The 25,456-nt window shown below is 36.2% G+C and overlaps 1 protein-coding gene across 1 annotated transcript; it reads left to right on the top strand.

The window, feature by feature from the left end:
- Positions 1 to 20,396: 20,396 nt before the first annotated feature.
- LOC106980132 (AP-4 complex subunit sigma-1-like) lies at positions 20,397 to 23,513 on the top strand. Its single transcript, XM_053201648.1, has 2 exons — positions 20,397 to 21,039; positions 23,446 to 23,513. Exons 1-2 carry the CDS (start codon positions 20,634 to 20,636, stop codon positions 23,511 to 23,513), a joined length of 474 nt encoding a protein of 157 aa, XP_053057623.1. The 5' UTR covers positions 20,397 to 20,633.
- Positions 23,514 to 25,456: the final 1,943 nt, after the last annotated feature.

Raw genomic sequence — 25,456 nt, 5'->3', positions numbered from 1 at the left:
GACTTGTTGTTAGCCTGAGTTCTCTATTTGACTGAAGTAATTGCTTAATTGACTGGCAGAATGTTTCCTTGACCAAATTGACTTAAGTTCTCTTTATATTGACTTGAAAAATGGACTTGACTGTTCATATGACTGAATCAACTCTTTCCTTGTTAGAGACAGGTAACTAATTTGTTAAGACAAAATGATTAATTTGATAGCACCATGTTGATTATAAGAAAAGTTAGAAGTGAATTAAATAATTTAGACATGTTTGTCTCCTTGGAGTGTAGGAGTTCAAAAGGAATAACTTTGAAATTTTGATTGAGAATTTTTGGGCTAGACATCATGTGTCTCCTATCTAGGTCTATTAACTATCCAGAGATGACCATTGGGCTGATGAATGGGAGGCTTGTGCTGCACTTCTCTTTTTAGAGAGTGCAGTTTTCTGAGAATAACACCAACTCTCTGCTGGGCATTGGCTTATTCTTGGAATCAGGTGAAAGTTAAAATTAGTTATTGGGAATTGTGTGTGATCTGCAGAAGTGACAGAAATAGGTCATTTCAAAAGTAACATAAAAAATAAGTACATCAGGGGTGTCTGGGTGGCCCAGTCTGTTGGGAGTCTGTTGATTTTGGCTTAAGTTATGATCCCAGGGGTGTGGGATCAAGCCCCACACATCCATGCTCAGCATGGGGCCTGCTGGGTATTCCCTCTTTCTCTCCCTTTGCCCATCTCCCTCACTCTAAAATAAAAGAAAGTAAAATACAAAAAGAAATAAATAGATCAGAGGAGGGTAGATAAAAACACACACATCAAAAACATACTTAGAGTTCACTGCAAGCATCATAAATGCAACTTTAACAGAATTATAGAAACCAAAATAATACTTATCTTATATATTGGTAGATGCATGGCTGGGATAGACATGAGGCAATCAGAGTTAGGCCAAAATAGTGACTTCGTATCTTTGTATTTCATCTTTAGATAAGTTTTTCTAGAGGAAGCCATTTGATAAACTCTTTTTCTCTTCCTTCCCAGGTCCATTCTACACCAGAAACTAATATTGCACTATAGGCCTCAAATCTCTTTTGTCTTTGGAAAATTACCTGTAGCTTCTACTCTCCATTGAAATTGCCTTTTCAAATCTGTTTTATTTTGGGAGATAGTAAAAAATCTTCCATCCTTAGGAGTCTGCATCTTTAGGATCGATAAGGACTGCTTATTCTACTTACACTGCAAATTCAAATGTCTAAAATCAAACACATTTACTTTCTGTGTACAACCCTTCCTTTTTTTCCCCAAACCTCCTTCCTGATTTCCCTTCCAAATAAAATTCTCTATGCTATCATTTGAACAGATTTGGAAAACTGTCATAAGATATAATCCTAGCTAAACTGGTTCAAGGGAGTTTAGGTACCCTATTTGCATTTCTTAGAGGTGATAAAAAGTTCTCCCCAACCTTTCATTCTTTGGAACTCTTGCTGACTCAAGGGGGATATGACAATTGGTTTTCTTATCAAGGTTGAGGGTGGTGGGACAGAGAAATTTGTAGGGATTTATTGGAAAACAGGTTTGGGGGAACCCCTCATATCACACCTACTTGTGGGGAGTTGGCTCTTACATTGGAAATATGTAAACTCAGAGCTGTCCCTAGTTATTGGGGCAAATTCTCAGTTTCTAAGTAAATGAAAATATGCTCCATCTTGAGTACCAGATGGCATATCTTAAGTTTTTGGAAATTTCTCAAGAGTTGGCCATATGTATTACATTTTGGGTAGAATTTAGAGGTGAGTCTATCTCTGAGCATGCTGAAGTTAATCTCTTAGGGCTTGGGAAGCCATCAAATGTGTACAGATTATGTGTTTACTGGATGGATAACCTGACAGTCACTGCCACAATCAAGTGTCAGATAACTGGAAAAAATGGCTGACACTTGTTGAATATCTACTCCATGCTAGGTAATGTTGTAAGAATTTTACATAAATTTACTTATTTAATCTTTAACACAACCCTAAGAATAAGTACAATTATTATGCCTTATAGATGAAGAAAGTGATAAACAGAGAACCCTTGATCACAGGTTGTTTGAATCCAGGCAATCTGGTTCCAGACTCAGTCAATCCATATACATTGTTATAACTTTACTACTTTGCATTAGTATAATTACATTATTTGTTTATTACAACATTTGTGTATACAGATATTTATTTACACTTTATCATATTCCAGAAAGTATGTCAGAGTGTGTTGGAAGATCATGTAAAGTAAAAAGTATAGGTGGTATTATTTTTCATATGTGAGTGAGGAAACAGGGAGAGATAAATTCAGCTAGATAGCAAAAAAGCCAGGAGTAGAAGCTGAGTTAGCTGATTCATAAAGAAGCATATAGAGTTATTGTTTATTTGGCAAATTGTATAAGGGATATGAGGCACAGTTAAATGAAAGAGAATATGAGGATTAATGAATGTGTGGTAACATCCAAGTACCACTGGAAGGATCTGGTATATAGTGAATGTTTAGTAGGTATTAAAACACACCACTTTAGGCAGTGGTACTCTACAGAAAAATAAGACAAGATTTTTATCCTTAAGGAACTTACAGTCTAGTTGGAGTCATACATGAATACAAAAGTATAACCAATGCTATGGAGAGAGATGAGGCAGGCAGAGGGCACATCTTTGATGGCCTTGTGTACAATGCTTAGGGGTTCAGATTTTATCCCCAAGGCAATGCAGACCCATTCAGCTAGGGCAGTGATCTGATCAACTTCATGGGAAATTTCATGCTGATAGAAGTGTAGAGAGTATATTAGAGAAAGATGAGATTAGAAGCTTTCAACCTTTACTTGTTCTTAATTTTGTATTGTGTAGTCCATACCTGTCTTATTTGCTAATTTTTTGATTCATTCAAATATTTTTTGATGGTTGTCTACTATCTTTGCTGGATATATAAGTGAAAAGAACTGCTCTTGAGGACTTCACAGCCCAGCTGGGGAGACATTCGTTATGAACATAGAGATGACAAAAGAGTTTTATAAACTCAGTGATAAAGAAGCACAAACTGGAGTGTCTGTGGGAGAGTCTACCCTGTTAGATTGTAAGAGCTCCTTGAGGACACATGACTATCTTTTATTTTACTGTATCCATTGAAACAGTGCAAATACATAGTAAGAGCTTAGTAAAAATGTTTTTTTGTTGTTGTTGCCATAGTCATCATCTTTGTTGTTGTTGTTTTGTTATTTACTGTCTAGTATTTCCACTGACGATGAAATCCATAATGGCAGCCCAGATCTTGGGTATGCTCTTGTCTCCTCATTTCACCTAACCTTTTCACTCCTTGGTAAAGCTAAGTGTATGAAATCATTAATAAAAATACTTCATTCTTTCATGGCTCATTCTTCTCTTCCAAATACAGTATACATAGTAGTTGGAAAAATTCACTCACTCATCAGATAAGATCCCATATTAAATGCCCAAATCTGTGATATTATTCTTTTTGGCTTTTAGGATTTTATGCTGCATAAACTCAGAGCCATTAAGAATCAAAATAACAGGCTGTAAGAGTCAAGTTCAGTTTTTTTTGTTCTAATTTCAAGATGATATCCAATAGAGGAATTGCAGCTGGACAGAGAGAGTACTGAGTTCACTGTCCTAGACTTCGTAATAGCCTTTGGGAAATCTTTGGAAGACTGACTTCTCAAAGAAATTTGCTCAAAATCTGTTCTGGAAAATTTTTAGTCGGGTTCAGTTCTGGAAAAAGACCGTTGGATATAGACAACTGCTTTCGTTTTGCCCTGGTTCCTAGGCTTTCAGCACAGGCTGCAACTTTTAACTCCAGCTTGTCTTTAATTTATGGCCAAATGGTGATTTTTGACCCCAGATATTTTTTCCAAATCTTTAAATATGACAGTTGTGTTTTATCCTTGGTTTCCTTGCAAGAGGATGGAGCTGGTAGAAATGCAGTGGAGGTGGACATCAGTGTTACAGACCTAGTTTGCTGCTTTTTAAATACTATTATATTAAGGCTTATTATTAGCAGGGGTCTCTCAAATTGTCAAATTGTGGTTGGTCTTTAATGAATTAATTTGTGTTCAAGTAGGAGAGAGGTATTCCCCATCTTTCATGTTGTCATAAAAGGAAGTTTGTTGGGCTGACTTGAACAGTGTTTATTCTTATAATTTTAGTTGGAGGAAAGAGAAATGGAGACAGAGAGAGGGAGGAATAGAGAGAGGAGGAATTATGGGAGAAAGAGGGAATGAAGCATTGGGAGGCAGGGAGCTTTCTACAACTCAATCAAAAGCAAAAGAAGTAAAAAGAAAAAGAAATTATGGAGAAGATCTGAATAGGGTAATTCAACTGGGTTATGGAATAGGGTACTTCAATTAGGTTATGCTAAGCAAACTAAACCCTGTTGTCATATTTAACAAGCATTACAAATTATCATCTCGTCTGAACCAAAGATTTGCTGCTGACGTTTATCCCAGTTCCAGGTGATTGACGCTAAACCCAGAGGGTGGGAGGGAAGAGAGATGAAACAAGATATTTTTCTTGACAGCTATTCAAGCCTGATTCAAGCTGTCTTCCTCTGACTGTCTAAATCAGAAGATTCATTTTATTAAAACTTGTTTGATCATTATAGCTATGAAATTTCAGTTTTTCTACAGCCAGGATGGGGACTCAGAGAGGAAATCAGAGGCTTTATCACCAAAGATATTTCACACAGATGTTTTGATAGCCAGAATGCAATGATTACCATGTGCTGTGAATGTTTATTTTTCTTTCACAAAGCTCAGTGGAACACACTAATAGTGTTAAGTAAACTCAACAGCATTATAAGATTTTAATAGTTCCAAACATCTGCAGTGATACTCTTGATATGTTTGTTTTTACTTCAAGCAATGGAGGCTTGTTTTTTTCTATAATGCTTCTAAATTAATGCAGTGATAGGCTCAGCTATTTTGTGCACTTCCAGAGTACACACCAGGCAGCCATTTTGCCTTGCAGTAACTATGACAACCTGAGTTTTGTCTGGGGAACTCTGCAGGATCAACATTCCTGAGTAGAGGGCCTAATGATTTGTTTCAGAATAAAAGAAGCCTTCTCAGAAGACATTTGCTAGTCAGAAAATCTTAATGATTGAGAATATTGGGAAGCTGAAATATAAGTCCCAAGGAAGGGTACCTGCAGGGAATTTTGCTGGGAAGAAAAAGTAATTAATTGTTAAATTGTGCGTGTGTGTGTGTGTGTGTGTGTGTGTATGTATGTGTGTGTGCGTGCATCTACTCTGAGTTGGAAAGGATCTTTAATAGGCAGCAAGTGCACCCCATTCCTTAATCCTGTGTTTTAATCACCTCTGTGAAATTCTTTTCTGATAGTGATCCAGACTCTGGTTACACACTTGGAGAACAAGGTAGTCACTCCCTCACAAGGCAGCCTATTCCATTTTTGGCCTTCTCTTATTTAGACAAAGCACATTGTTATTTAAATAACATGATCTTTTTAAAGTTAGATGGACCTGTATTTGAATCCTGTCTATACAACTTACTGGGTGACACTGAGGAAGTTGCTTTATATCTTTGAAATCCAGTTGACAAATTCTTCTACATATATGCCTCTACCTGGGCCCACAAAGGCATTTGAGATCTTCCCAATATCATAAAAAATCTTTTAAATAGCAGCAACAATGATTAACCAGTAAGTTCTTTGTATTAAACTTTGATCATTACTTATTACTGACTCAGTCAATATCTTCCAAACTGGGTATAGTTTCTCCATGTAACCCTACGTAATCAACTCTGAAGTATGTTAATATTTCTGAAACTTTTAAGTCACTCAAGCTATCCCAAGAACAGCTCTCCTTAACAGCAGACTGAATATGTTACTCAGAAGCAGATGTTTTTTTCTTATCCTGTCTCTGCACTTTTGCTCATGCTGTGCTCAAAATTTGAAATGCCATTTCATTCTCCTCTCAATCAATATAAATCCTGTTCATTCTTCAGGGCAAGATTCAATTTTAGCCTCCATCATGAAGCCTTTCTTTATCATTCCCAAATATAAAGCTCTCTCCAAACACATGGAATTGATCATACACATTATAGCATTTGCCCTAGTCATTAGAAAAAATCCGTTTAAAGAAATTTCCTATTTATGGCATACCTACTATGTGCCAAACTGTATAGGGAATACAAAAATATACATAAACAAGGCCTTTGAACTTGTACACAGACATAGCTAATTAATGGACTTCAAATCCATAGCTAATTAATGGACTTGAAACAAAACCAGTAGTGGAGCAACACAATTTTTTTTATTAGTTTCAGGTATACAATATAATGATGTAACAATCAACACATTTCTTAGTGCTCATCGAGTTAAGTGTACTCTTAATCCCATTATCTATTTTACCCATCACCCACCCATCTCCACTCTGGCAACCACCAGTTTATTCTGTATATATAAAAGTCTGGTTTTTATGTTTGTCTCCTTTAATTTGTTCATTTTTTTCTTAAATTCCCCATATGAGTGAAATCATATGGTATTTGTTTTTCTCTAACTTATTTAACTTAACATTATACCCTCTAGGTGCATCCATGTTATTGCAAATGGCAAGATTTCATTCTTTTTATGGCTGAGTAATATTCCATTGTATATATATATACCACATCTTTTTTTTTTTTTTTAAGTAGACTTCATGCCCAGTGTGGAGCCCAGTGCAGGGCTTGAACTCACAACCCTGAGATAAAGACCTGAGCTGAAATCAAATCCCAGACACTTAACTGACTGAGCCACCAGGTGCCCCTATACCATATCTTCTTTATCCATGGATACTTGGGTTGCTTCCATAATTTAGCTATTATAAATCATGCCACAATAAACATAGGGCTGTATATGGCTTTTAAAATTAGTGTTTTCATTTTATATGGGCAAATACCCATTGGAACAACACAAAAATATTTTAACTGTAGATTCTAGTAAGAGGAAGATATTGACCATAAACCTGGGCAGTTTTGACCTGAAAAAAAAAAAAGATGAGGCATGGGGTAAAGGGGATTTGAAACAGCAGGATAGGCTTGAGTGTTTCCTAGATCTAGGGATTCCAAGAACAAACTAAAGATCTCAGAGCTAAAAGTGACTGGAACCAGAAAAATAAGATCTTGTATGTTGACACAACATGAAACTTCTGGTGTCTCCTCTGGTATGTAAAGAGCTTGGAAGTCATCACTCCTGTTCTCATTACAAGAAAAAAGGAACAAATAAACATCTATAACCCTTCTTAGATGCACTGGAGAACTGAGATCACAGAGAACTGCTACCCCCAAAATTCCAAGAACAAACTAAAGATCTCAGAGCTAAAAGTGACTGGAACCAGAAAAATAAGATCTTGTATGTTGACACAACATGAAACTTCTGGTGTCTCCTCTGGTATGTAAAGAGCTTGGAAGTCATCACTCCTGTTCTCATTACAAGAAAAAAGGAACAAATAAACATCTATAACCCTTCTTAGATGCACTGGAGAACTGAGATCACAGAGAACTGCTACCCCCAAAATTGGAGAGTCAGATAGGAATACAGAGAATCACAACTTACCAGAGCAAAAGCCCAGGAGTAAAAAATGCCACTGGAAGTATAACTGAGGTAGGAAAACAAGCTGGAATTGGCAAATTCTGGAGGCTCAGTGTGGACAAGTTTGTAAGTTAAAAGCTACAGAAGGGACCAGTTTTAGGGGAGTCCCCCACATTTTCATTTGTTTTTATTTCCTGGAGCCCTACCAAATTCTCAAAGTGAGGATCCAAAAAAATCCCCTTGTGCTTCCAGTAGAGGAAGGGGGAAAATAACCATTTTTAACTATGCCCCCAAATTCTGCTCCTTTTAACAAGATCTGACCTCAAGTGAAACTATATTGGAGTCTAATAGACATGGGTTTTACCAGAGCCAAAGTGACCTAGGGGAAAGGAAATACCAAACTTCAACCTCATTTAGGCTTCCTGTCTCACCTAACGGGGTAAAAAGGGAGAAGCACTTGTAAAGATCATGGCTTAGTACTGGAAGTTTACTAAAAGGTTGAGCCCTAATCATAGGACTATAGAGTGCTTTCTTTCTCCCTACACCTTACCATCACATCAATAGTGCTTTCGTATATCAGAGGAATGCAATTGAAAGAAATTTGTGTCTCGCATATTATTTAATAAGTACCTAAGGAAATCCAAAGACAACAGAAGACAGATAGAGAAATAAAACAAAACAAAACAAGAGCACCAGAAGAAATTTTAGTCTCTGACATCTATGGCTAAAGCAAATGGTAAACATAGTCAAACCCCTAGCAGGTAAATACAAAACCTTACACTAAAGGCCCATTTACCTCAGTTCCTTTTAGTTGGTAATCATGTTTGGCTATTTCTAAAAAATTAAAAGACATATGAAAAGACGAAAAACCAAACATGGTTTGAAGAGACAGAGCAAGCATCAGAACCAGATTCAAATATAGCAGAGATATTGGAATTAGCAAACTGAAAATAAAAAACAACTGTATTAATATGATAAGGGGACTAATGGAAAAAATGGACAACTTGCAAGAACACATGGGTAATCTGAGCAAAAAGATATGGAGACTTTCTTAAAGAATCAAAAGGAAATGCTACAAATCAAAAACATTGTAACAAATAAAGAATAACGTTTGATGGACACATCAAAAGCAATATACTGGACACAGCTGAAGAAAGAATGAGATTGAAGGATTATCAATAGGAACTTCTAAGGATAAAATGCAAAGTGAAGAAAGAATGAAAAAGACAAAACAATATGCAAGACCTGTGGGACAATTACAAAAGGTGTAATGTATGTATAATGTAAATACTAGAAGAAGAGGGAAAGGAGCAGAAGAAATATTCTAAGTAATAATGACTGCAAATTTTCTAAAACGAATGAAAGAAATAAACCTACAAATGCAGGAATCTCATGGAACACCAATCAAGATAAATATTAAAACACACAAACAAACATATTCCCAGACATATCATAATCAAACTGCAGAAAATCAAGGACAAAGGAAAATCTTGAAGGAAACTAGATGAATAAAACACCTTACCCATAGAGATGCAAGGATAAGAATTACATCAGATTTCTCTTCAAAAAAGAGTGGAATGAAATATTTCAAGTACTGAAAGATAAAGCCCACGAACCTAGCATTATGCATCCAGAGAAATTATACGTCAAAATTGAAAGAGAAATAAAATCTTTCTTAGACAAAAAACTTTGTCACTGGTAGACGTGCTTAAAAGTTCTTCAGAAATAAGGAAAATGACATAGGTCAAAAACTTGTATCTACATTAAGGAAGAGCATTAGAGAAGGAATAAATGGAGGTAAAATAAAATATATTATTTTTAAATGGAGGTAAAATAAAATATATTATTTTTATTTTTAATTTATCTGATATATAACTGTTCAAAGTAATAAAGTAACAATGCATTTGGTAATTATAGCTTATACATAAGTGAAATGAATGACAACAAGGTTATAAAATATGGGGAGAATGAATTGGAAATGCTGTATTATAAGGTATTTGTACTACCTGCAAAGTGATATAGTGTTATTTGTGTTTTGGGGGGAGTGTTTATTTTTTAAAAAAATTGAGTATAGTTGACACACAATCTTACATTAGTTTCAGGTGTACTTGGATTAGTTGTAAGTGCAAATTGCAAATTCTAGGGCTGCTACTAAAAAAAAGTAAAAGAAGTACAATTGATATGCTAAGAGAGAAATGGAATCATATAAAGTATTTAAGACCAGAGAAGGAAGAAATAGAATTACAAAAAAGCAACAACATAGGCAACACATAGAAAACATTAACAAATATGGTATATATTAATCCAAGTATACCATAATCACTTTATATGTCAGTTGTCTAATTACCCCATTTAAAAGATAGTCTTAACACTAATTTAAAAAGGTATATCCACCCTTATATTTATTGCAGCATTAGTTACAATAGCCAAGATATGGAAGCAACCTAAGTGTCCTTTGATAGATGAATGTATAAAGAAGATGTGGCATATATACAATGGAATATTATGCAGCCACATAAAAGGATGAGATCTTGCCATTCGCAACAACATGCATGGACCTAGAGGGTATTATGCTAAGTGAAATAAGTAAGACAGAGAAAGAAATATACCATATGATTTCACTCATAGGTGAAATCTAAAAAATAACACAAATGGGGGCACCTGGGTGGCTCAGTTGGTTAAGCGTCCAACTCTTGATTTCAGCTCAGGTCATGATCTCATGGTTCATGAGATCGAGCCCCATGCCCGGCTTTGCACTGACAGTGTGAAGCCTGCGTGGGATTTTTCTCTCCCTCTCTCTTGCCCTCCCCTGCTTGCATGTATGTGCTCTTTCTCTCTTTCTAAAATAAATAAACATTAAAAATAATGCAAATGAATAAACAAACAACCATAATCACACCTATAATTATGGAGAATAAACTGATTATTGCCAGTGGGAAGGGGGGTGGGCAAAATGAGTGAAAGGGAGTGGGAGATACAGGCTTCCAGTTATGGAATGAGTAAGTCATGAAATAAAAGGCACAGCATAGGGGATATATAGTCAATAATATTGTAATTGCGTTATATGGCAACAGACGGTAGCTACACTTCTGGTAAGCATAGGATAAGATATAGAGAAATTAAATCACTATGTGGTACACCTGACACGAATGTAATATTGTGTGTCAACTAAAAAAAAAATAAAGACAGAGTCTTTTAGAGTGGATTTTGTAAAAAGACTCAGATATATGTTGTCTACAGGAAGCCCATTTTAAATATAAAGACAAAGATAGATTAAAAGTAGAGGAATAGAGAAATATTTGCCATGTTAACATAATCAAAAGATGACTGGAAGAGATATAATAAAATACATATTTATGAAAATAATAAAAGACAAAGATGACTTCAGCGCAATGGAAATTATCAGGGATATATAGGGGCACTATATAATGATAAAGGGGTCAATACTTGAGGAACACACAGAAATCCCTAATATGTATGCATCTAACAACAAAGTATCAAAATATACGAGGCAAAAACTTATAGAACTGCAGGGAAAAATAGACGAGCCCACTATGATAGGTGGAGATTTCAATCTTTTTCTATTAGTACTTGATAGATCCAACAGGCAGAAAATCAGTAAGGACACAGTTGAACTGAACAGCATCATCAGTCAACTTGATTAATAAATTCTATAAGTATGTTATAAGATATTTTATCCAACAACAGCAGAATGTACATTTTTCTCTAGCTTACACAGAACATTCACCAAGATAAATTCACATTGTCGGTCATAAAACATACCTTCACAAATTTTTAAAAGTTTAGAAATAAAAAAGTATGTTCTCAGATCCCCCCAAAAAATCAATAACAGAAAAATAGTTGGAAAACCCCACAACACTTGCCTATTAACACACTTGTACGTAACACATAGGCCAAAGAAGTTTCATGAGAAATTTTAAAATATTTCACATTAAATGAAAAAGTATAACATCAAAATTTGCGGGATGCAGCAAAAGCAGCACTGAGGAAAATTTATAATACTGATTTTGTATATTAGAAAAGAAGAAAGATATAAGATTAATAATCTAAGCTTCTACTTCAGAAAACTAGGAAAAAAGCAAATTAAATCCAAAGCAAGCAGGAAAAAATGAAGTAATAAAAATTAAAGCAGAAATCAGTGAAATTAAAAATAGGAAATCAATAGATAAGATTAACAAAATAAAAGCTATTTCTTTTAAAAAATAATAAATTTGATAAACTTCTACCCAGTCTAAAAAAAAGGGAAGACACAAATTACTAATATTTGACGTGAAAGAGGAACCATCCCTACTAATTACTGGAATATTTAAAAGATAATAAAAGAATATTACGAGGAACTCTGTGACCACAATTTTGATAACGTAGCTGAGATGGACGTATTCCTTGAAAGATGCAATCTACCAAAACTCACACAGGGAGAGAGAGAGATAATCTAAATAAGCCTGTATCTAGTAAATAAATTAAATCAATAATCTTTATTCATTCATCAGTTGATGGACATTTAGGCTCTTTCCATAATTGCACTGGGTGTTGTATGGAAACCAATTTGACAAAAATTTCATATTAAAAAAAATAAAATGAGGACAATAAAAAAATAATCTTCTAAAATAGAAAGTACCAGACACAGATGGGTACACTGGTGAATTCTACCAAACATTTTAAAAAGGACATATACCAATTTTCTATAATCTCTTCCAGAAAATAGAAGCAGAAAGAATGTTTCTTAATGCATTCAATAGAGCAATATGATATAGTAGAAAGGACACAAGGCTAGAGTTCTAATCATGGATTTTATTACTTATTAGCATGCACAAATCACTAAACTTCTTTGAGCCTCAGTCTCTTCAATAGTAGGGTATGGTTAATAATACTGTTATGGACTAAATTGTATTCCTCCAAAATTCATATATTGAAGTCCTAACCCCCTACCATGTGATTGTACTTGAAGATAAGGCCTTTAGGGAGGTAATTAAGGTTAAATGAGGCATAAATGCCTCCTAATATGCTGACCTCATAAGAAGAAGACAAGACACTGGAGACAACTCTTTCTTCACAAGCACAGAAGAAAGGCCATGTGAGGACATAATGAGAAGGCAGCCATCTACAAGGCAGGAAGAGAGATCTCACCATCCAGAAACTATTAGAAACCACCAGAAATTGGCCCCAGCACCTCGCTCCTGGACTGCTTTCAGAACTGTGTGAAAATAAATGTGTGTTGTTTAAGTCACCCAGTCTGTGGTATTTTGTTATGGAGGCTCAAGCGGACTAATAAAAATATCTACCTCTCAGTATTGTGAATAATAATTCCAAAAAATGATCTTTGAGGATGTTAACAGTTTACATAAATGTTGATTATTTTTATTAATACTCCTTTTCCTACAACTAAGGCATTTAAAACTGTAATAGTTAATAGTTAACTAGGCTATATGTCTGCTACTTATGTACCGTTAACCTTCAGTGTTTCATTTCCAACAGTGTAGTAAGTCAAGCTTTGGAATATAGAATAAGACAAGGGGAAAGGACGTAGTCCAGTATTTCAGTATAAAGAGCAGATACTCTTTTTTTAAGTTTTAATTTTGCACTCATATGTGGAACTTAAGAAACAAAACAGATGAACATAGAGGAAGGGAAGCAAAAATAAGATAAAAACAGAGAGGGAGGCAAACCATAAGAGATTATTGAATACAGAGAACAAACTGAGAGTTGCTGGAGGGGTGTTGGGTGGGGGGACGGGCTCAATGGGTGATGGGCATTGAGGAGGGTGCTTGTTAGGATGAACATTAGGTGTTATATATAAGTGATGAATCACTAAATTCTATTCCTGAAATCGTTATTACACTATATGTTAACTTGGGTTTAAATTTTTAAAAAGTTAAAAAATAAAGTTTTAATTTTAAGTCCAGTTAGTTAACATACAGTGTTATATTCGTTTCAGGTGTACAGTGTATTAATTCAACACACACACATTTTTCCCCTTTGATTGTTTGATATGTTTATTAAATTCGACATATGAGTGAAATCGGATGGTATTTCTGTGTCTCTGGCTGACTATACCACCTCTTTTTTATCTGTTTATCATCCATTGACACTTGGGCTCCTTCCATATCTTGGCTGTTGTAAATAATACTGCTAAATACTGCTATAAACATCGTGGTGTATGTATCCTTTTGAGTTAGTGTTCTTGTATTCTTTGGGTAAATACCCAGTAATGCAATTGCTGGATTGTAAGGTAGTTCTATTTTTAACTTTTTGAGGAAACTCCATAGTGATTACCAGACTGGCTGCGCCAGTTTCCATCCTTGTCAACAGAGCACAAGTGCTCCTTTTTCTCCACATCTTCACCAATGTCTATTGTTTCTTGTGTTTTTGGTTTTAGGCATTCTGACAAGTGTAAAGTAACATCTCATTGAAGTTTTGGTTTGCATTTTCCTGATGATAAGTGGTGATGAGCATCTTTTCATGTGTCTGTTGGTGACCTGTATGTCTTCTTCAGAGATATGTCTGTTCATGTCTTATGCCTAGTTTTTAATTGGACTATTTGGTTTGGGTGTCGAGTTTTATTTTATTTTTATTTAATAAAAATTTAGTTTATTTATTTATTTTGAGAGAGTGTGAGTGGGAGAAAGGCAGAGAGAGAGGGAGAGAGGGAATCTCAAGCAGACTCCATGCTGTCAACACAGAGCTGGATGTGGGTCTTGATCTCATGAACCACAAGATCATGACCTGAGCTGAAATCAAGAGTCAGACACTTATCCAACTGAGCCACCCGGACTCCCCTTGGGTGTGGAGTTCTAAAAGTTCTTTATGTATTTTTTTGGTACTAGTCTTTTATTAGATAAGTCATTTGCAAATATCTTCTCCTATTCTGTAGGTTGTGTTTCAGTTTTGTTGATTGTTTACTTGTCTGTGCAGAAGCTTTTTATTTTGATGTAGTCCCAGTAGTATATTTTTGCTTTTGTTTCTCTTGCTTCAGGAGATATCTTTAGTAAGAAGTTTCTATGGCTGATGTTAAAGAGGTTACTTCCTGTGTTCTCCTCTAGGATATTTATGGTTTCAGGCCTCACATTTAGGTCTTTCACCCATTTGGAATTTATTTTTGTGTATGATGTAAGAAAGTGGTCCAATTTCATTCTTTTCTATGTTGCTGTCCAGTTTTCCCAGCACCATTTGCTAAAGAGACTGTCTTTTCCCCATTGGATGTTCTTTCCTGCTTTGTTAAAGATTAATTGACCTTATAGTTGTGGGTTCATTTCCGGGTTTTCTATTCTGTTCTATTGATCTATGTGTCTATTTTTGTGCTAATACCATAGTGTCTATTTTTTTTTTAGTACCATGCTGTCTTGATCACTACAGCTTTGTAATACAACTTGAAGTCTGTAATTATGATGCCTTCAGCTTTGCTATTCTTTTTCAAGACTGTTTTGGCTCTTTGGGATCGTTTTGATACCATACAGATTTTAGGATCGTTTTTTCTAGTTCTGTGAAAAATGTTGTTGGTACTTTGATAGGGATTGCATTAAATGTGTAGATTGTTTTTTGGATAGTATACACACTTTAAAAATATTTGTTCTTCCAATTCATGAATATGGAATGTCTTTCCATTTCTTTGTGTTATCTTCAATTTCTTTCATGAGTGTTTTATAGTTTTTTAGAGTATAGGTCTTTCACCTCTTTGGTTAGGCTTATTCCTATTTATCTTTTTTGTGATGCAACTGTAAATGGGGTTGTTTTCATAACTTCTCTTTCCACTGCTTCATTATTGTGTATAGAAATGCAACAGATTTCTGTACATTGATTTTGTATCCTAAAAATTTGCTGAATTTGTTTATCAGTTCTAGCAGTTTGTGTGTGTGTGTGTGTGTGTGTGTGTGTGTGTAGTCTTTCAGGTTTTCTATATATAGTACCATGTCATCTGCAAATAGTGGAAGTTACTTCTTTACTGATTTGGATTCCTTTTATTTCTTTTTGTTTGATTGCTTGTGGCTAGGACTTCCAGCACTATGTTGAATAAAAGTGGTGAGAGTGGACACTTTTGTCTTGTTCCTGACCTTAGGGGAAAAGATCTCAGTTTTTCCCCATTAAAGATGATGTTAGCTGTGGATTTTTCATAGATGGCCTTTATTATGTTGAGGTATGTTCCACATAAACTTATTTTTGATGGTTTTTTAATGTTTTTATTTATTTATTTTGAGAGAGAGGGAGAGCGAGAATGTGAGCAGGGGAGAGAGAGAGAGAGGGAGAGAGAGAGAATCCCAAGCAGGCTCCACACTGCCAGTGCAGAGCCCAACATGGGGCTCAATCCCACAAATCGTGAGATCATAACCTAAGCTGAAATCAAGAATCAGACTCTTAACTGACTGAGCCACCCAGGTGCCCCAATGGTTTTTATCATGAATGGATGTTGAACTTTGTCAAGTGCTTTTTTCTACATCTATTGAAACGATCATATTGTTCTTCTCTTTTCTCTTATTGATGTGATGCATCACATTGATTGATTTGTGAATATTGAATCACAATATTGATTGTGGTTTGTGATATTTTAATGTATTGTTGAATTCAGTTTGTTAGTATTTTACTGAGAATTTTTTCGACTATGTTCAAAAGGGATATTGAGCTGTAGTTCTCTTTTTCAGTGGTGTCTTTATCTGGTATTTGTATCAGGGTAATGCCAACCTCATAGAATGAATTTGGAAGTTTTCTTACCTTTTTATTTTTATTTTTTGGAACAGTTTGAGAAGAATAAGTATTAACTCTTCTTAAATATTTGGTAGAATTCACCTGTGAAGCCATCTAGTCCTGGACTTTTGTTTGTTGGGAGCTTTTTGATTACTGACTCAATTTCTTTGATGGTTATGGATCTGTTCAAATTTTATATTTCTTCCTGTTTCAGTTTTGGCAGTTTATATGTTTTAGGAATTTATCCATTTCTTCTAGCTTGTCCAATTTGTTAACATGTAGTTTTTCATAATACTCTCTTATGATTGTTTATATTTCTGTGGTGTTGGTTGTGATTTCTCCTTTCTGATTTGTGATTTTATTTGAGTCCTTTGTCTTTTTTTCTCACTAAGTCTGGCTAGGATTTTATAAATTTTACTGATTTTTTTTCCAAAACCAGCTCCTGGCTTCATTAATCTGTTCTGTTATTGTTGTTGTTTCTGTTTCATTTATTTCTGGTCTAATCTTTATTATTTCCTTCTTTCTGCTGGTTTTAGGTTTTGTTCGTTGTTCTTTTTCTAGCTCCCATTATGTGCATCAATAGATTATTTGAGATTTTTTTGTGTCTTGGGTAGACTTGTATTGCTATAAACTTCCCTCTTAGAACTGCTTTTGCTGCAGCCCAGAAGTTTGGGCTATCATGTTTTCATTTTGATTTGTTTACATCTACTTTTTAATTCCTTCTTTGATTTATTGTTGACCTATTCATTATTTAGTAGCATGTTATTTAACCACCAAGTATTTGTGGTCTTTCCAGATTTTTTTTCTTGTGGTTGACTTCTAGTTTCATAGTGCTGTGGTCAGAAAATATGCATGGTATGATTTTGATCTTTTTGAATTTGTTGAGGTTTGCTTTGTGGGCTAATTTGTGTTCTATTCTAGGGAATGTTCCATGTGTACTTGAAAAGAATATGTATTCTGCTGTTTGAATAGGATGGAATGTTCTGAATACATCTCTTAAATCAATTTTTTCCTGTGTGTCATTTAAAACCATTGTTTCCTTGTTGATGTTCTGTTTAGATGATCTGTACATTGATGTAAGTGAGCTGTTAAAGTACCATACTATTATTGTATAATTATTGATTAGTTCTTTTACATTTGTTATTAACTATTTACGTATATGGGTGCTCCTATGTTGGGTGCATAACTATTTACAATTGTTATATCTTCCTGTTGTATTGTCCCCTTTATAATTATATACTGCCCTTTGTCTCTTGCCACAGTCTTTGTTTGAAAGTCTATTTTCTCCAATATAAGCAACACTACTGTGGCTTTGTTTTTATGTCCATTTTCATGATAGACATTTCCCCACCCTTTAATTTTCAATTATCAGGTGCTTTGGGTCTAAAATGGGTCTCTTGTAGGTAGTATACAGATGGGTCTTCTTTTTTATTTATTCTCTCACCCTATGTCTTTTGATGGGAGCATTTAGTCCATTTACTCTCAAAGTAATTATTGATAAATATGTATTTATTGTCATTTTATTACTTGTTTTTTGCTTGTTCCTGAAGATTTTCTCTGGTCCTCTTTTGCCTTTCTCTCAAAAGATATTCTAAGCTTTGGTTGTGACAATGGAACATACTGGCCTGTGGGATGCTGCTGATTTGAAAGTGTTCTTTTTATGCTACTCTTTAGATCTCAGTTGAGACATGAATTAAAGACTAGAACATATCTCCATATCCTCTCAATTTTGTCTTTCTTCCCCATTTTTTAATGTTTATTTATTTTTGAAACAGAGAGAGAGAGGGAGGAAGGGAGAGAGAGAGAGAGAGAGAGAGAGAGAGAGAGAGAGAGAGAGGAGCAGAGAGAGAGGGAGATAAAGAATCTGAAGAAGGCTCCAGGCTCTGAGCTGTCAGCACAGAGCCCAATGCGGGGCTCAATCCCATGAACTGTGAGATCATGACCTGAGTCAAAGTCGGACGCTCAACTGAATGAGCCACCCAGGCACCCCGTCTTTCTTCCCTCTTTAACTCAAAAGTATTTAAGCTACATGCTCTCTGTTTTTTCCTTCAAAGTCATTATCCAGGCACCAAAAACACAGATGGAAATATACAGGTTTAGTCCAAAGCACCAATTTCCATTACCTTAAGCTGTCTCAATGGTTTTTCTTAAAGGGTGGAATTTCTCACAGTTGGTCTCAGGCCCACAGTATATACAATACTTCAGTCAAATTGCTTGTGACATATTGGAGTGTGTGCTTGGGAACTATTAGTTCCTCATATATTAAAAGAAGGCTGAATACTTCTTGTACAGGCACTGAAGTAAAGAGGGGAATAGTTTTCAAATTCTTACTTGTCATGGATTTATACTCCAATGTTTAAAGTGTTCTGTTTTACATAATACACAAAGATACACAGTCACGGACTATGTGTGAAACTATAGATTCCAGGAATGTCATTCAAAGTCCTTCACACTCTGGTCCTGGTCTCCCTTTCTATTTTATTATTTTTTTTAAATTTTTTTTCAACGTTTATTTATTTATTTGGGACAGAGAGAGACAGAGCATGAACGGGGGAGGGGCAGAGAGAGAGGGCGACACAGAATCGGAAACAGGCTCCAGGCTCCGAGCCATCAGCCCAGAGCCTGACGCGGGGCTCGAACTCACGGACCGCGAGATTGTGACCTGACTGAAGTCGGACGCTTAACCGACTGCGCCACCCAGGCGCCCCTCCCTTTCTATTTTAATCTCCTAATATGATCACTCTTTCAGCTTAGTCCCATAAATAATTACTTGAGTGCTTGTGATACACATATAGGCCACATCTTAGGCCCTGTAGATAAACAGGCCAATCTATCTACAGTCTTTTCTTCAAGAAGCTGAAAAGCTCATTGTCTCAGAGGGGTAAAATCTAAAATGTCTTGCATGGTTAACAGGATTAAGAAACTTGTTCCATATAAAGTCATGCATGAGGGAGTATGAGCCACCCCTGTTCCATTTTTAGCCACTGTTTTTTTCTTTTTCTTTTTTTTTAAATATATGAAATTTATTGTCAAATTGGTTTCCATACAACACCCAGTGCTCATCCCAACAGATGCCCTCCTCAATACCCATCATCCACTCTCCCCTCCCTCCCACCCCCCATCAGCTCTCAATAGCCAAATTATGGAAAGACCCTAAATGTCCATCAACTGATGAATGGATAAAGAAATTGTGGTTTATATGCTAAATGAGCCACTGTTTTTTCTGACAGGCTTAGAAGGCACTAGGGAATATAGAAAAGATCTAGGATATATGAAGTATAAGTCCTAGGTTCTAGCCCTATTGTGTTGATTTTGGGCAAGTCACTTCTTGCAAGATATACAGAGTAATAATATTTTCCTGCTTAACTATAGGGAGGGATTGAACAAACTTCAAAGAATGAGGTATAACCATCAATGAATTTTTCCCTATAGTGAATATTTGTTCCTGAATATGAGGTTTGGCCCTTCCAACAATTTTGAGAGAAGCTTGGGAAGCAGGAAATGTGCTGACATTCCAGTAGTCTCGGTGTGTGCAAAGTTCTCAACCTGTAATCATCTAGGAATGCAATTCTGGCAATATCAGGTATCCAAATTCCACCTGTGTTTCCCTTTGATGTCCCATTTGGCCCTAAGACATCTGCTATAACAGATGTGTGTGTATTTCAGTTGATAAAGGGAAAGATGTCTGGGTGAGGGGAGAGGATACTGCTGCTATAGATCAAGATAATTTGAGATAATGGGTATTGGGGTTTCTGCACTTTGCATGGTGCCCTCTTAGCAGTGGACCCCATTCCTCCAAGGATTTACATGGCAAATGGTGGAGATGAGATGTGAAGAAGAAAGAGTGAAAAGTCTTTGCTCAAATGGAGGCTTTTCAAAAGGCATTCGGAAAAAAGGATGTTTGGGAAGACAAGATACTCAGAATCTAGTCCCAGTTCTGTCACTGACTTCATGTGGGGACTTGGGAAAGTAATTTCTTAGTTCTTACCCTCAGTTTCTTTATATTAAAAAAGTGGTTGGATTAACTGATTTCCAAGGTACGTTCTTACTCTTACCTTCAGCACTTTGGGTCCTCAAAGTTCTTTAGAGAGGGAGCAAATAACAAGACTGTCAGGTATCATAAACAGAAAGTTAAGGAATATAAAATAATAAAAGAGACTAAAAGTCAAAATGGCTGCCCCAAGGAATCCCGCACCGCGCAGCTAAGAAGGGTTGGGGAACAAGCTTCTGCGGGAAAGGGGGAGGGGGGCTCTCGGAAGAACCGTGGCCAGAACCATAGGCAGGAGTATCGCTCCCCCCCCCCCCCCCCCCCGCCGAGCTGCACAGGTTCTAGTTTCAGATACCCCTTGACATAACTTTTGAGCTATCTGGAAAAATACTGGCCAGGAAAAATGATACAATTTTTCCTCATGGTGAATAAACAAGGGCAGACCCGACTTTCTAAATACTATGAACATGTGGAGATTAATAAGCGTACACTTCTGGAAACGGAAGTCATAAGGAGCTGTCTCTCCCCATCCAATGAGCAATGCTCTTTCATTGAATTTAAGGGTTTTAAGCTGATATATCGACAGTATGCAACTCTCTTCATTGTGGTTGGAGTTAATGACACTGAGAACGAGATGACAATTTATGAATTCATCCATAACTTTGTGGAAGTTTTAGATGAGTACTTCAGCCGCGTGAGTGAATTAGATATAATGTTTAATTTGGATAAAGTACACATTATTTTGGATGAGATGGTGTTGAATGGCTGCATTGTGGAAACGAATCGGGCAAGAATTCTTGCCCCTCTAAGTGAAATAAGCCATACAGAGAAAGACAGATACCATATGGTTTCACTCTTATGTGGATCTTGAGAAACTTAACAGGAACCCATGGGGGAGGGGAAGGAAAAAAAAAAAAAGAGGTTAGAGTGGGAGACAGCCAAAGCATAAGAGACTGTTAAAAACTGAGAACCAACTGAGGGTTGATGGGGGGTGGGAGGGAGGAGAGGGTGGGTGATGGGTATTGAGGAGGGCACCTTTTGGGATGAGCACTGGGTGTTGTATGGAAACCAATTTGACAATAAATTTCATATATATATATATATATATAAAAAAAAGAATTCTTGCCCCTCTACTCATTCTTGATAAAATGTCAGAAAGCTGAATAATGGAAGTCTCTGCCAGGCAACATCAACTTGTGGAAGTGAGAATGCCATGGAATACCTCTTTACATCTGTAGCCCAAAAAGTCTGCAAGACTGTACATTTCAAATTGGGGTACCCTTCCAAAGACATTTTATACAGGTGTTTTCCACAGTTCCTAAGTGGAAAACAAACTGTATTTTAAAATATGGTGTACAAAGAAAATTTTTCTCTAAGAGACAAATTTTATTTTCTAACCATAAGCATTTTTTCCCCACCTGTTCAACTTTTGTTGAATTCTGAGGGTATCATTTTTGTTCTTTGCTTTCCTTTGTATATTTAATTCAGTATAACAGCATGAGAAGAACATGAGACAACTATCAGCCAATAAAGTTCTAAACACAGAGCACTTTGAATGTTTTCTGAATGCTTTTTCCTTAAAATGTCTTAAGTCCAAACTTCACTGAATTGTGTACGTAATAAAAATCGAGAATTAAATTTTATTTGCCAGTTTAAAAAAATAATAATAATAAAAGAAAATAATTTTTCAGTGCAAAAAGAGAAAGTATGAATTGATGCATTATGTTATTAGAATTTTACTTTCCATATTTCCCAGGATAAATATCTTGTCCTATTTTCCTTAGAAGCAATCCAAATTACTGGTAATTGCAATATTTCACCATTCCAATTGAATCTCCTAAACTGCCTCATTCACTCAGAATGAACTTCAGGACATATATTTTTTTTTAATAGAAGCCAATGCTTTATTTTTGCTTCGGAAAATATGGTCACCATAACTTTATAACACTCACCTTATCTTTCCTTTCTAGGCTTTTCTCATGTATATCATTTTTTTCGTTGGTGTAATAACATTCAATGCAATGGAAACTTTCTATAAATGTAATCTGCTTATATCACTTATTACTTACAAATGACATGTGTTTGGGATAAAAATCCATTCTTAAAAGTAGACATTTACAGTGGATGCTTGGAATAGACAAAGAGGCCAACTGGGCTTCTCTACTGTAAGGTTCTGGAGATAATTATAGGGCAGAACAATCTGGGGAGTGAGGAGGGAGAGCAGAAGAAACAGAGAGAAGGAGGTTTCAAATATCCTTTATGTATGGCCTCTGCTTATAGGGATTGGGAGCCAGAAGGTTTGAACTTAGGTGAAGTAGTGGGCAGATCATGTCTGCCTGAATTTTTATCTCCAGCCCAAATCTCTCCTGAGTACCAGACTGGAATTTCAAACTGCCTGTTCTATCTCTCAATATGGCACCATGAACTCATTTATCGTCCCTTTAAGATCCTTTTCTCCTCCTGGATTCATTGTTCCTATTACTGGCACAACCATTCCCCCACTCCAATCACTAAGACTAATAACTTTATCAATATATCTGCTTCTTCTATTGCCTCACTAAATCCAATCAATTGCCACGTATGGATATTCCTCCATAATCTCTCTCATGAGGAAAAAAAAAGTCCTATGCATACTTACTACTACCACCTTCATTTAAGCCTTCATATCTTCTCATTTCAAATATAATGAATAACATTTTTATCTGATCCATTCCTTCTAAACCTTGCCAACTTCAATCAATAAAAGCCTAGAGCAACCTTTAGCTTAATTTCTTTTCCCACCAGTAGTCCCACCAGTAATGTTAGACCAAGTTTATGGGAAAGTGATATTCTCAATTTTTAGTGGTACATATGCATTTTTTATTGAGAGATATGAAGAAGGAATAGCATAAGTTTTCAAGACTTCCTGAAATGGAGGAAATTTCAGTAGTTTTAAGTGGACTAAGATGCTTGCATAATTACATTTGTGTCTAACTCTGAAGCTCTCTCATTGTATGTTTTATTTCTACTTTGGATGTTAAAATAGACCCGACATCTATAGCTTTCCCCTTGTCCACAGCATGATGATTGATCTTCTTTGCTTCTTTTTGTGTACACTTATATCAGCTGAATGTTTTTCTGTTGCTTTTTGCCCTCTAGCCTCATCTGATCCATTTCACAGATGTTGGGATTCAGGGATTCCCCTTAGGTTTTAGTGTCTCCTCCCTCTTTACCAGCCTTGGCCTCTTACCACAGTCATGTTTCCATCACTCACATGTACTTGGCCACGTGGCAGCTTCGCTGATGGGCTCTACAGCCATCTCCTACAAACATAGGCCAAGAGGTGACATTCAATCTATCCAGAGTATACTTCCATCCTCCCAAAGCTGTAAAACTGTCTAGAATTGTAGTCCCTTCCAGTTATGTGCACTGAGGCACCTGCCAATGACATTAATCAGTTTCCAAATACTTTCATGGTACATCAGAAAGAGCTCAGGTAGTTTGTAGTGAGAAAGTAAGGTCATAGCAGCACTAGGTTCATTGTTTGGGATCTTGAAACTCTTAAGCCACAAGGTATGAGAAGTCCATTGGGTGTTTCTAGAACCTGTCTCAAAGACTGGAAAATATCCAGGCAGAGGTAAAGGAAAGGTTAGGAGAACACAGATGTCCTAGCTGTGAGGCAAAGGCTGCCTCCTCAGTGGGGGTTGTGGGGTGACCCAGCCAATTAGTGGCCCCAGCCCAGTCACCCCACAGCTGCCATTTAGTCAGTGGGCCTGCTCATTTGGATCTAGGGGTAGCTCTGGAGGGCTTGCCCAGTGTCTCAGGCATGTATAATGCTTCTACCTAACTAAAACCACATGCAGAAGGATCATGTCATAATTGGCATGTAACCAATCAAGAAAAGCTTGAGAGGGTGTCCAGACCTTAACTTGTTTGAGCAAATGTTCAAAAAACATTTCTAAAGGGATATTCCAGAAAAACATACTCAAGGTCTTAAAACAGATGTTCAGTCTCTAGGAGAATTGTGTTGCTTTACAGCCATTATTATTGAATGCTTTAAGTAGAACCAAATCACTTCAAGGTTTGAACTATGATGGCTTTTCAGATTTTTCTTATACTTTATTGTGGGCCAGGGGAAGAATGGGCTAGATAAAAGAGGATAATGCTCAGGAGGCAGCATTTTCTTGTGTTTTAGTGCCTCAGCTTCAGAGTTAGGCAGACAAGGGCTTAGACCTCTGACTAGCTGAGTGATTTAATCTCTCAGAGCCACAGTTTCCTCGTTTGTAAAACCTATAATTGCTTACTTGATATGTTTATGAAGAGGACTGAAAGGAAATATCACATATAAAGAGTTTGCATAGTTCATATCATGTATTAAGCACTCAATAAGCACTAGACAATATTATTAACATTACTACTAGAAGTACTTTTACCTTCATTGCTTCTTCTACTACTATCACTACTATAACTACTACAACAATAACAACAACTACTACTGCTGCTGCTGCTACTACCACCACTATTACTGGTAGTGAGAGCTTTTCCCAAATGAGTTGGGGAGTTGAATACCTCAAGGTAATGATTTCCTAGCTTATGTAGAAGGTAGTAGTGTCAAGGAAGATTGCAGGACTGTAATTATAGCTTGGAATAGGGTAAATACCAGAAGAGTGCAGAAACCTAGAATTTTATTTCTCTTATCTCAGACTCACACTCTTCCACTCTTCATTAGTTTGCTATGTGTATAGCGCAAGCCACTTTATATCTCTAGGTTTCAGTAAGTGCCCTTGAAAATAAAACCCCACTGACACTTATTTGTAGCCTACCTGGCCTATACCAGAGACCTAATCTATGAATGGAATATGATATAAACAAACTGGTCCACATGGGGCATGATATCAGCCTCTAAAGTCATACTAAGCTAACTGGCTCCTAATCCAGAGACATACTATAACCACTACCAGGATTTTTGTTAACCACTGCCAGTGATATTTTGAGCTCATTGTCAGCTGGAAGCATAGTCTTACTTTCAATATAGCCATTACCTTATTTGTTCACATTTGCCAATGTTTGTTGATCCATAATTACTTTTACAGGAATTTTATTAATTCATCCATCTACATATCCATCTATCCATCCATCCATCCATCCATCCATACAACAAATAATTATTGAGCAACTACAACATGCCAGACATTGTTCTTAGCACTGGGGATATATCAGTGAAGAGGACAGACAAAAGTCCCTGCC

The sequence above is a fragment of the Acinonyx jubatus genome, chromosome X, assembly GCF_027475565.1.
Source record: "Acinonyx jubatus isolate Ajub_Pintada_27869175 chromosome X, VMU_Ajub_asm_v1.0, whole genome shotgun sequence".
Taxonomy (NCBI): domain Eukaryota; kingdom Metazoa; phylum Chordata; class Mammalia; order Carnivora; family Felidae; genus Acinonyx; species Acinonyx jubatus.
The sequence above is the reverse complement of the archived record's forward strand: the minus strand, read 5'-3'. Positions and strand labels throughout refer to the sequence as shown.

What these genes read in the sequence shown, in the direction of transcription:
- LOC106980132 (XM_053201648.1), top strand. Translation starts at nt 20,634, where the DNA reads ATGATACAATTTTTCCTCATGGTGAATAAACAAGGGCAGACCCGACTT. An exon ending in AAGAATTCTTGCCCCTCTAA is followed by an intron (nt 21,040 to 23,445) that starts GTGAAATAAGCC and finishes CCTCTTTACCAG; the next exon opens with CCTTGGCCTCTTACCACAGT.